This window comes from Phymastichus coffea, unplaced genomic scaffold, assembly GCF_024137745.1.
Source record: "Phymastichus coffea isolate CEN01 unplaced genomic scaffold, Cenicafe_Pcof_1.1 PCOF00019, whole genome shotgun sequence".
In the NCBI taxonomy this organism is placed as follows: Eukaryota; Metazoa; Arthropoda; class Insecta; order Hymenoptera; family Eulophidae; genus Phymastichus; species Phymastichus coffea.
The window spans coordinates 751,207-765,138 of NW_026706830.1; the positions used below are offsets into that span (position 1 = coordinate 751,207).

Below are 13,932 nucleotides of genomic sequence, written 5' to 3' on the forward strand. Positions count from 1 at the left end.
ATGTTAAAGCATAAAACTATGTTATGTATGTTGTATATTTTATAATAGTTTTAATTTGATTTAAGCATGGAATTCAATATTAATACAAACGGGAGATTAGCGCGTGAACCGCGCTTAATGACACTAGTGATGAAAAAAGTACTGTTCCCGATCATTCCCCTGAAAATTATGTCCCCGAACCTATTATTTAAACAAACCCCCGAAAAATTTTATTTATATATAATATATTCTTATATAATTCGCGATTAGGTGGATGCGCGTGAACAGACATTGCGGGATATCGACCATCAGGGCCCTTCAAAACTACAACTTCATTTTGTGCACTCACGGTTGTGATGGCTCGGGCTTTGCATTCCTTGCGCCGAACTTTTTTGCAGTCCTTATACGTACGATTTCCTTTCGATCGCGACTTTACATACGAGGTCTGTCCGAAAAGTATCGGGCCTACGTTTATATCTTCGCGCCATAGTGTTTGAGCGACCTCTACCGGACAGAAACGTCAACAGTAAAGCCTCACGAATCTATTGATTACTTACTGACACCTGCCGGACGTATAGTTCATGCGCAGCGTGTCTTTGTTCACAGTGTCTTTTTCGCGTTCGTCGGATTTTGATATTGTCAAAAATGACTGAAAAACAAGATCAACGAATTTGCATCAAATTTTGCTTTCAACTTGGAAAAACGAGTTCGGAAACTATTGAAATGATGCAAAAGGCCCTCGGAAGCGAGTGTATGAGCAAAACACGAATAAAAGAGTGGTATAAACGGTTCAAGGATGGTCGCACTTCTGTAGATAGTGATTCTCGTTCCGGCCGACCTTGGACGACAAAAACCGCAGATAATATTGAGCGGGTGCGACTTGCAATCGAACAAGATCGTCATATGACTGTGCGAGAACTAGAAAAAGACCTTGGGATACCAAAAACTATCATTTCAGAAATTTTAACCGAAAATTTAGGAATGAAACGCGTGTGTGCGAAATTCATCCCAAAATTGTTCACAGCAGAGCAGAAGAACATTCGCTTAGAAATCGCTCTGGACAATCTGGACATGGTCAATAATGATGATAATGTGCTTAGAAAAATTATTACAGGTGATGAATCATGGGTTTATGGTTATGATCCTGAAACAAAACAACAATCTTCACAGTGGAAGCATTCTGAATCGTCAAGTCCAAAAAAAGCACGTCAAAGTCGCAGCAATGTTAAGTCAATGTTGATTGTTTTTTTCGATTGTGTTGGTGTTGTACATCACGAATATGCACCAACAGGTCAGACAATCAATAAAGAATACTACGTTCAAATTTTGAAACGTTTGCGTGATGCAGTAAGAAGAAAACGGTCGCACTTTTGGGAAAGTGGTGACTGGCTTCTCCATCACGATAATGCGCCAGCGCATTCTTCTAATCTTGTGCAGCAGTTTTTGAGCAACAATATTGCATTGTTTTAACAATCTCCATACAGCCCCGACATAGCCCCTTGTGACTTTTGGCGGTTTCCAAAACTAAAAAAACCACTCAAAGGACACCGATTCGATGACAAAACAACGGTTGAAAACAATGCGACGAGTGTACTTAAAGCTATCCCTAAAAGTGAGTTCAAGGACTGTTTTGAAAAGTGGAAACATCAATGGAACCGTGTTATTCAATCAAGTGGGGATTACTTTGAAGGATGCCACCCACCAGATGATAAAGAATAACGCTAGCACGAAAATGTAAAGGTAGGCCCGATACTTTCTGGACAGACCTCGTACATGTAACCGTCTAAAATTAATCGAACTCCGTTTACAATTTTCGGTTTCCTATTCATTTTCTTTTTATTTTCCATTGAAAATTTCGATTGAATACAAATTTATTGTGCCTTCCACTGAAAATTTTGATTAACAAAAAATGTATTGTGCTCTCTGCCCCGACCAAGGTTAAAAGACTGTTTATAACAATTGAACGTCGGATTCCAATTTCGGGGGATTTAAATTTTTTCAGGGAAGTCGTCATTCGGAGTACTGCTTTCGGGTAATTTGTCATTCGGGGGAATGATCATTCAGGATTTTTTTCCGGGTAATGAACATTCGGGTTAACGCTTTCGGGAGAATGTTAGGTAATCACAAACATCTAGAAATCTAAAACATCGAATTTTACATTTATATACTTTTTTTCCCACTTGTCAGTTTTCCAAACTATATAGACTTTTCGATTCCTTTTATTATCGATTTCAGCTATATTTCTGATTTGTCAATAATGTTATTGTGTTATGTACTGTTATTAAATTTATGGTTATTTTTCAGGTCGTGTTCGATTATTACTTTCTAAAAATCATTCATGCTATAGACCTCGACGTGACGGAGAAAGAAAACGTAAATCTGTTCGAGGATGTATCGTAGATGCTAATTTATCAGTTTTAGCTCTTGTTATAGTCAAGAAAGGAGAACAGGTAATATGATGAAAATTGATAATCGTTATATTACAATATTTATTACACAAGTCGCAATAATCAATAAAGTGCATGACTTATAATAGAAAACGTAATTATATTCATGTAGTTATTTAACATCGTTATTCAAGCCGTTGTTTTGCTTGAAACAACTTAAATAGTGAAAACTATGGGAGTCCTCATTTATTTATTATGCAAATTTGCAATTCCTTTTTTATCGATAGCCGATAACGATATTGGTCCTTGCATTGCCGACATGCGAGCTCTATGGCTCTATGCTACTTTATCAACGTGTGTATCAACAAATATTCCGCTTTATTGGCTATTGACCTGCTCTACCGACAATGTTGCCCCAGACCCCTTCGCCTTGGTCTGCTCGATAAATCAGTGTTAGAGTTGGGATGGTTCCCTTTTTTATGACTTATCAATGTCAGAGTAAAATTAAACAAATTTATTTAAGGTTGTCAAATTTGTTACCTTCGTAATACTGTGTTTAACACTTCAGTCTCATGTTGAAAAAATGACGAGTCGCTGACATCCAGTGTTGTGATTGATTGATGCTAAAAAAGAGTGGGGAATTTTGAATTTTCGTATATTTAAAAATATTTTTATATATATCTAGGAGTATGAGATTTATATTTCAGTAATAAATTAAATTTAGCAGAAAATTCAATTCATTTCGGCCAAAAACGCCACTTTCGTTACATCGGCTTTTGAGCGCTCATAACTAATGTTACAGGCGTTAACAAAATTATGACAGTCACATTTTGAAAGCTTAAGAAATGCTCTTCCGATTATGTTCATAAAATTTTTATAAAAAAATGTTTATTCGGGTAAACTGCAGTTGAAATAGCAGTATAAAAATCTCTGTTATGAGTAAATTTATTATGTATGGTTCGAACAATGTAGCAAATAATAGAAAAACAAAAAGAGCGCACGAAACACGCTAGATAGCTTTAGTTCATAGAAAAAGTGAATGACTATAATTTGAAATATGAACGCTTCATGTAATACGAAGTCTGTTCAAAAAGTATCGCAAATTTTGTATGTTTTCAAAAATTATTTATTTATTCATGAATATCTATTTTATCTCCTTCAAAGTAATACCCCTCGGATATAATGCACTTATGCCAACGTTTTTTCCAATCCTCGAAGCACTTAAAAAAAATCATTTTTTGTGATCTTGTTCAACTCCTCCTTCGATGCTATCTTTATCTCCTCAATTTAGCCTTTTAGAAACTATCAACTAAGTTACATATATAAAAATATTTTTTTGTAGCCCTGGGGGAAGGGCAACCAGATACTCGAATACAATACGAAAAGTAATTTATTTATTTGAAAATGAGTTTTGATAGTAATAAATATGATTATTATATAATGGAGTTTAATAAATAAATAATTTTCAAAATAATTAAGTTAATAATAAATATTTTATTAGTAATTATCAGTGCGGTTGGAATCATGGCGTTGAGAGGAGTTGAGCTACCCAACATCGAGCTGAGTAAATACTATAAATATCATCCGAAAATGAAAGTGGATACAGTAGTTTATGAAGTATGTGGCAATTTATGTAAAGTAGTGAGCGCGAAGAGTGAAAGACACGTATAGTTTTCTATCTATTATGCGCTCTTGACAAAAGTACATTGCGAGAGTGGGAGAAAGACAGTTCTCCTCTCTCACGCTCTTGCGAGAATTGCTGAATAGGATTAGGAACGATTCGCGAAGCTGAATGAGCAATTAGCCCATTGGCCGGTGACATTAGTTATCACACCAGTGAGCGGGCTATTGCTGGCCTTTTTTTCGATTGTGAAGAGGACTGGACACACTTCGCAACCGTGAGCGAAACCGTAACGAGCTACGTGAAATGTTTAACTCTCTTGTAAGATTAACAGTGTATTAGTAAAAAAAAAATTGATATCATAAAAAATCAGTGAAGATACAACTCGAAACAAAATATTCCGCCAATCCCTCTCGACTTGTGAAGTGTGACTGGCTATGAGCGGTGCTTTAGGCACATTCCACTATTCTTGTCGACGCCGGACTGTAGTTCGATAAATCGCAGGGAAATCTATAAGTCAAAGGTGGCGAAGGGTAATCCGCCACAACAGGTTTTTCCTTTCGATAATTCTGCCTATCTTCACTCGCTTTAGATCGATTTTCCTAGTAAATTGCAGTAGTACTCGAGATTAGAAAGGGAAATGTTTTGTAAATTCCGGAAGTAACAGTATCAAAATATAATAGTGTTATTACTTATTAAATTATTAACAACTCTTTTATCATATACCAAGATCATCTAAATTTTGCATTAACTTCAAAACTGTCATATGGTAAAGAAAGTGAGGATGCAAGACTTCATCACACAATTAAAACTAGTAAGTTCCAAACAAATGAAACACAAAATACATGAGGAACAAAAAGAAAATGGTCAAGATTTGAAAATAACTATAGAAGTCTGTGAGAAATCACATACTGAAAAAATTGAAAAATTAATTACAACATTATTAAAAAATTTGCCGAAGATACAACAATACGAAAGCCAGAAAACGAAAGCGTGCAAAGAGTGCCACGATTGATAATTAAAAAAATAAATAGCAATGATGATAAAAAATCTAGAAAATGGAGTTATACGAGGGGTGTTCAAAAAGTAAAGTGACTTCAATTTTCGCGGGCTACGTACATTCAAGTTTTGAATTTTTGTTGTTGTGTTTGTACACTTGCCACGTGTTGTTTTTCTGGCAGAGACGTCAGAGGTTAGAAGTGTTTGGTGTGCTCGGCAATTTTCTTCTATCGAAAAGAATGATGCAAAGAGTTTGCATTAAGTTCTGTGTGAAAAATGGAATCCAGTGCTCTAAAGCTCTTGAAATGTTAACAATTGTATACGGTGAGTTTACTCTGACTAAGAAAAATGTGTATAAATGGGATAACCTGTTCCAAGAAGGCCGAGAGAATGTCGAAGATGAACCTCGCCCTGGATGTCCCAGCACATTAACAACAGATGAAAATGAAGCAGTGAAAGAAATTGTGTGAAAAAATCGTCGAATCGTCATCAGAGAAATTACAGAAAATGTTGGCATATCGGTTGGCTCATGCCATAATAGTCTTTCCGATGTTTTGGGCATGAGAGGGGTGTCACCGAAATTCGTTCCAAAATTGCTCAATTTTGATCAAAAGAACTCTCGCATGATCATCGCTTAAAAGATGTTGAACGAAGTCAACGAAGATCCTGATTTTCTCAAAAGGGTTATAACTGGTGATGAATCGTGGGTATTATATATGGTTATGATGTCGAAACTAAAGTCCAATCGTCCCCAGAAGAGCCAATAACAAATAAAAATCGTATTTCTACTATAATTCTGGGAATAATCATCTAAAATAGTTCTCTTGCAATCACTGCCATGACAACGAGTTCCTATTATAATTCTATTATTTTTATTGTAATCAGTGCATACACGTATGACACTTTTTATAGAAACTTACAAGCACTCTGTTATAGTAGAAATAACGTCTCAGTGGCCTGACTCTTCAAAAAAATGTCTCGTATTTATTATTATTTGTTTAACTTTTTCAGAAAAAACTTTATTTTTTAATGTATCTGCATTTTTAACAAAAACACCGGGCTGTATTCGGCACTTTAAATTATTTTCTTGATTATTGATTATCACAAATCTACATGATTTTCTTCTTGGCCAACTGAGTTACTTTTGAAGAAATTTTTTGCGCATAATTCGAATCTAAAGTCAGAATTTTTCCATCACATCAGGTTTTTTTAGATATCCTAACTTACAAAGGCGAAAAAGGCTGTTTTTTGTTATATTTGAAACCCCCAAACAGCACGAATTTTTTTTTCTCCTGAAATCGGGGAAAACTATTTGAAAGGTTTATTTTTACTCTTCAAAATACTTTTTTAAGATTTAAGATGTCTTTTTTTTCATGGCGATATTGTTAATTGAAGTCAAGTACTTTCGTGTATACAATATACGAGGTGTGTTCAAAAAGTAAGGTGACTTTTCAAATTTCACGGGCAACGTACTTTCGATTATCGATTTGTTTGTTTTGTTATGTTGGACACTCTTCCCGAACATCTGTACCAAGTTTCAAGTGTATAGCATTTTTTGTTTGGTTGTGAGAGGCGTAAAGGTTATAAGTGTTTTGCGTGCTCGGCGATTTCTTGCTATCGAAAAATATGGATCAAAGGATTTGCATCAAATTTTGTGTAAAAAATAAAATAAAGTGCTCCGAAACACTTGAAATGTTGACGGTGGCATACGGTTAAACTGTTCTGAGTAAAAAAAATGTTTACAAGTGGTACAAACTCTTCCGAGATGGCCGGGAAGATGCCAATGACGAGCCTCGCACTGGACCCAGCCCAAGCACGTTAACAACTGATGAAAACGTTCAAGCAGCGAAGAAAATTGTTCTGGAAAATCGTCGAATCAATATCAGAGAAGTTGCTGAGGATGTTGGTATATCGCTTGGCTCGTGCCATGAAATTTTTTCTAACGTTTTGGGCATAAGACGTGTGTCAGCGAAGTTTGTTCCGAAATTGCTAAATTTTGACCAAAAGAACCGTCGCATGATCATCGCTCAAGAACTGTTGAATGACGTCAATGACGACCCAGATTTACTCAAAAGGGTCATAACTGGTGACGAATCATGGATATATGTTATGATATCGAAACCAAAGTCCAATCGTCCCAATGGAAGAGCCCAGATGAGCCAAGACCGAAAAAAGCACGCCAAGTTCGATCAAATGTCAAAGTTTTGCTCACTGTTTTCTTCGATTACCATGGCGTGGTGCATCAGGAGTTCTTACCATATGGACGTACGGTCAATAAACAGTATTATCTTGAAGTTGTGCGCCGTTTGCGAGAAGCAATACGAAGAAAACGCCCAGAATTGTGGAAAAACAATTCATGGCTTTTGCATCACGATAATGCCCCTGCACGCTCATCTTTGCTTGTGAGAGATTTTTTGGCCAAAAACAACACCACAATCATGCCTCAGCCACCATATTCACCGGATTTGGCCCCATGTGACTTTTTCTTGTTTCCAAAACTAAAGAGACCTATGAAAGGACGGAGATTTGCAACGATTGAAGAGATAAAGACTGCATCGCTGGAAGAGCTCAAGGCTATACCGAAAAGTGCTTATGACAAGTGCTTTGAGAATTGGAAAAACCGTTGGCATAAGTGTATTGTATCTGAGGGGGATTACTTTGAAGGGGACAACATAAATATTGATAAATAAATAAATATTTTTTCTTAAAAATACAAAATCACCTTACTTTTTGAATACATCTCGTATGTGTATCCAGAAAATTAGCTGTTTTGAGACTTTTAAAATACTTGACTTTAATCAACGATATCTTAATAAAAAAAGACATCTCAAATCTTAAAAATGGATTTCGAAGAGTAAAAATACGCATTTTAGATGGTTTTTCCCGTTATTGGAAAAAATTTTTTTAAAAGGATATTTAAATAAACTTGACGTGATGGACAAATTCTGACGTTGGATTTGAATTATGTGCAAAAAATTACTTCGGAAGTGACTCTTAGTTTGCCAACAGCAATCACAACCCTTTATTTTACAGATATGTGTTACTACAGATGAATTAGTAATATTTTGAAAAATACTTTGGTCATGTTTATATTGTTTTTTTTTTCGGGTTTATTGAGCGTTGTATCAATTGATTGTACTGTGGTCATCATTTTATCATTTCTTATTCTATGTGTTGCTTACAATCTCGATCACTTATTTTAATTAACAGCTGACTATGTCCATCTCGATCATTCTCTTTAAATTATCTGGTAAAGAGCAAATAAATAGGCTTTTTCACGGAATCAGCAGATTTTAAAGATTCTATATAATAATTATCATTTTTTCTCACTAAGTGAAAACTAACACTAAACTTTTTAAATGCTGCTCGAATTTATATAAAGAGAACCATATTGTATAGATACACTCGTATAATGCTAGTGACCTTTCTTATTGTGCTTATCAAAACATTCCACTGTTCCAAGACAGCAGAAATTTAAGAAAACGAGTTGACACCTGCAAAAACTACAAGGGAAATGAGACTTGTTAGTAAAATATCATATTTAGCAAACAAAAAAGGAACAAATGTAGATGACAGTCACGAAAAAACAAATATCCAACAATCACATGTTTCTGAACCACTTAAAATGCAACCATCGACTAGTGAAGTACTATTTATAAATGACTATCCCGCATAATTGTAGATTTTATTGTAGCGTTAAATAAAGATATTGCTGTATATTTGAAGCACGTTTATGATACAGGACATTAGGATCAAACTATTGATGAAATATAACAAAATTTGAAACCTGGTGAAGCGTTGGTTGTTATTGATTTCTCTGTAAATTATAGATATAAATATAATGCTGAGATTCAAAGCGTTTACGTTGGGACATCAGCGTAGCAAGTTTCTTTGCATCACTGTGTGTTATCACTATCGCGGGACATTCTTTTCAGCGTCGTGGGATTGAAGCCTTACCATACTACACGTTAGGCAATATAGTTTGGCTTCGCGTTATTCTACCACACACCAGGCAATAAAATAACGCAAGGGACCTAGCTAAATATGCACTCGACCATACGCTTGCCAATCGAGTGTAACTACTCTAAAATTTCCGAACACAAAAACTAAGACACGAAAGAAGATAGAAATTAAGATGAATTACGCTTTATTTTACTTACTTGTATTCGTATTTCTAGATGTGCTACAGCCAACTTCTGGTTCCTACACACACACTAATTGCTTGAATGGTACGAGGCGACAAAGGACGAAGAAGAAAAATTAAAATCGAATTCGGAGTTATCTGTAGGACTGCTTGCCAGCGAGCGCGGCCTCCCTTTTTAAATCCTTAATAAGAGAGTTTCCTACTCTAAAATTTTAGGCATCCTGGGATGAGCCAACTTTCTTTGTTCAAACCTAATTGGCTGGAAAAGCCGAGAGTCTTCTAGGCGTAGCTACGATTTAGGCACTCATTAGTCGAGACGGGGTTTCCGGAGATGTGCGGGGACGGCCTTATCTGAAGATTTGGGCTGCCTCATCTAAGATGGCAGTTCACGTACTATTTTAATCTCATTCACGTTTTATTTGTTTAAAATATTTGTGTGTGTGGTAACCACAGTTTATTTATACATAAATATCAAATAATTAATAATAAACTAAAACAATGAACAAAAGCTCAAAATCAGATTTATCTTTTATAAAAACAAGTTTTACTCATTAATTAATTATTGAAAAATATTAAAAATTACGTAAAATATAAAATCAATAAACATGAATGTAACGGTTAACTTTTGTTTCAAATTGTAAAATTAATTTTATACATCGGGAAACTTGCTAAATAAGAAGCGCAATTGAATAAAAAAGGTCTGAACTTATTATTATTAAGTTAGTATAAAGAAACTCTAATATTTAAAAAAAAAATATAATAATTTGAGCAACAAACAAGAAAATGATATTTGTTTTAAAGCGATAAAACAGTCGTTTGCTGATTACTCGGAAACTACTTAAGATTGATATTGATTTCCGAGAATTTTCGAGTGACCTGTGAAATGACGCGCACCTTTTCGTATAAAGCGCATTATAAAAAATAGAAAAAGTTTATAAAAATAAAAGAAATCACAACAAAACATGATGCACGTGCATCACATGGTCCTCTTTTTATATTTCCGAGATCAACATGCTGTTCGTATCTAGTAGGCGGGCAAGGGATAGTGATCTTAAGAGGTACAGTCGTAAAACTGCCCTATGCATATGTAGGCTAAACGGTTGTACTTGTATGAGAACTGCCAGATTTAAGAAAACAGTCACAAGTGTATATTTCTTTTTAGCCATAGGTCTTCGATTTCCATGGTTAAAAAAAAAAGATTTCCGTGGTAAGGAAAAATACGCGCAGCTGGTATAATAAATTAAGTAATAGCTAGAAATTTTAAAATATATTCCTAACCGCCGTTTCACTCAAGATATTATCAATATTGTTAAAAAATCATCGGAAAAAATTAATGCGTTCTTATAGTAGTTAAATCTGATATTAATAATACCGATAATTTATTGTTAAAGAACTTGAAATATGCACCAAATTCAATAAAAGTCCATCAACTAATTTGGAAAAATTCTGACTCAAATACCCTTTATTCGATTTATTTTTCTTGTTCTAAATCTATCAATGAATCCGTTTGTAAACATTATGCTTTGAACCTAGCTAAATTTTCGGTGTTTCCAACTAAACCAGTTACGACTATTACAGAGAAAGTAAATAAAAAACAAAAACAAAAAGAAACATACAAACGATGGCATACTAAAACATGCTAATACTGATAGTTGAAATAAAGCTACTGACAATAAATTATTAAGTGATTCTTGTGGCAGAGATAAGAGAAATACTATCCGGGAAGAGAACTCATTGGTACCAAAAAGACAGATGTGAAAATAAAGATCAAGTATATATGAATATTATAAAATTAATAATTGTTGATTCTTATTTGTTATAAGTTCTCTTATTATGATATTATTTACAAAAGCGTTAAAATGAAAATATATTGTTAGTGAATATTTATTAAATTTTAGATTGTGAATAAAATTCGTATTAATGTTAAAATAAAAATATTTTTTTCCTTTTTTTGATGAACTCTCCTCACACGCCCGCCGTCAAGTAAAAATTTATCACGGATATTGATTTTTTTTGTTTCCAGTCAACGAATACGTGTACTAATATGAACAATGTGCTCGCAAAAAATTTTTTACTTTATTTTTAATACCAAATCTAAAAGTTTTGTGAATTCGCCCATAAACGGATGTCCTCTATTTTATAAGTTCATGATAATAATAAGGTGAGATGTCTTCATTTATCACAAAAAAATGCTGTATACACAAATTTTTTGAGCATCAAGCGCATTTAATACGCATTTTGTAGTAACATTCTAAAAATAGTAATGTGCAGGGGTTTCACATTCATCCTGTTTTTTTTTTTAAGTAGCCACATTTCCGCCATGCATATTTAAACATGTTTATGAATCTTGGAGTTGAAAACTGATAGTGTGTAAATGACTGTAATTTTAAAATGTTATTTCGCAGATGAAGATTTATTTCAAAATTGTTTTTTTCGTCAAACAAAAAATAAGCTTCCATTGCTATTTTAAAATAGGAGTGTTGTTTTAAATATGAAATGAAAATAATCATAACATTTAATATAAAGACTAATTGCATAGAAAAGATTAATAAATATCTTTAACATCTCTTACTGCAAACATTATTAATAAATTTAATTTACGAGGGGGGGGGGGGGGTCAATAAGTCTTTACAAAAAGAAAAAAAAAAGTTTTGCGTATGTAATTTTTTTTTATTTTTCAACATAATCTCCTTGAAGATCGATACATTTTATTAAACGGCCTTCCAGTTTTTTTAAGCTATCAGAAAAATATGATTTCTGAAAACCCTCAAAATAGGCATTTGTTTCGGCGATGACTTCTTCATTCGACGTGAATCGTTGTTCAGCAAGCCATTTTTTGTGGTTAGGAAATGAGAAAAAGTGACTGGGAGCCAAATCAGGCGAATATGGTGGATGGTCAATTAATTCGAACTTTAAATCGTTAATTTTTGCCATCGAAACTGCACACGTGTGAACTCGAGGATTGTCTTGAAGAAAGAGGCATTTTTTTTTGTTCAAGTGAGGACGTGTTTTTCTCTGATTTTTTCTTTCAGCTAACCTAATAATGACGTATAGTATTGTCCAGTGATCGTCTGGCCCTTTTCCAAGTAGTAGGTGTAGATAATTCCATACGCATCCCAGAAAACCGTGGCCATAATCTTGCCAGCTGACTTTACTGTCTTTGAATTGCAGTGCCATCAGATATTAAAGTTATCGTATCAATCAAAGTATAATCAATATCAAGTAGATCAATTAGTTTAGCAAAGATTTTTTCCATTGCTAATAAAGCGTGAGAATATACGTGCTTGAAATCTTCGCTAATTACTGTAAAACTAAAGAAATTTTTGAAAGAGATTTGATACTGAGTACAAAAAAAACAAAGATGCTAATTTTCAACAAAATAAACGTGGAAAAAAAAGTGGAAATAAGAGCAGAAGGAAATAGAAGAGCTAAAAATACTCAAGTATCTTGGAATTACGTTTAACAAAGAAGGAAACTACAAAGATCACCTGTAAAAACTGAAAAAGAGAAGGATTACGGCAACGAAAGAAATTTGGAGTCTCGGAGAAAGAGTTTACAATAAGGATATGGACAAATCCCAGAAACTTGATTTTTCGTCAAAAAAAGTACAAAAGAACAACTTTTGGAGCACACTTATAAAATTTGTTCAGGACCATAGAAATTAGTGTAAGAATTGATAGAAAAGCTGTGCTTTATTTTTTATACAATGCTCCACCAGCTGCAACCCTTTTTTTATTAACAATATAATAATACCGAAAATGTTCCATATATCTCTGTCTTTCTCCATATACGAGGGTCGTTTGAAAAGTCCACCCAAAGTCAGAGAGATGGCGCTACTAGTGCGTATCAAGGTTATTTTTAGTTAGTGGCATATCTTGGAAGAGCACACACCAAGTTTGCGCCAGATCGGCCAATTACTTTGCGTTCTACGTTCGTTTCAATCAAAGAAATCGAGTGGTTGTAAAAAAATGGACGAAAAAGAATTTCGTGTATTGATTAAACATTACTTTTTCAAAGGCAAAACGCCTCAGGATATTAAACAGAAGCTTGATAAACATTATGGTGATTGTGCACCTTCGATTAGAATGGATTATAAGTGGTTTCAAAATTTTCGGAGTGGCCATATGAGCACAAAAGACGCTGAACGTTCTGGACGCCCTGTTGAGGTTACCACTTCAGAAATCATTGATAAAATCCATGATATGGTGATGGCTGACAGAAGAGTGAAGGTGCATGAGATTGCTAGTACTGTAGGCATCTCGAGCGAACGGGTACATAATATTTTGCACCAACATTTGGACATGAAAAAGCTATCCGCTAGATGGGTGCCGCGATTGCTCACGATTGACCAAAAACGAGATCGTGTGAAGTGTTGCAAGAATGGTTTGAAGCTGTACCAGCAAAATCCGCAAGACTTTAAGCGTCGTTTCATCACTGTAGATGAAAGATGGATACATCACTATGCTCCGGAGACCAGAGAACAGTTTAAACAATGGGTTACCAAGAGGGAATCTGTTCCGAAAAAGGCGAAGACAATTCCTTCGGCCGGGAAGGTTATGGCGACTGTCTTTTGGGATTCGCAAGGAATAATCTTCATCGACTATCTGGAAAAGGGTAAAACCATTACAGGCGAATCTTTTTCATCGTTATTGGATCGTTTGAAAACCGAGTTGCTAGAGAAACGTACACGATTGGCCCACAAAAAAGTCCTCTTCCACCACGACAATGCGCCAGCTTACACCTCAGCAGTTGTGGCCGCAAAACTGATGGAGATAGGGTTCCAACTCGTTTCACATCCCCCC

General features: G+C 34.7%; 1 protein-coding gene across 1 annotated transcript in view; it reads left to right on the top strand.

Moving 5' to 3' along the window:
- LOC131675318 (small ribosomal subunit protein eS6) overlaps positions 1 to 13,932 on the top strand; it is a 57,427-nt gene that overhangs the window by 21,432 nt on the left and 22,063 nt on the right. Inside the window, exon 3 of the mRNA XM_058954252.1 lies at positions 2,284 to 2,429. Within this exon, the coding sequence (XP_058810235.1) occupies positions 2,284 to 2,429 (146 nt within the window). The remainder of the gene's footprint in view (positions 1 to 2,283; positions 2,430 to 13,932) is intronic.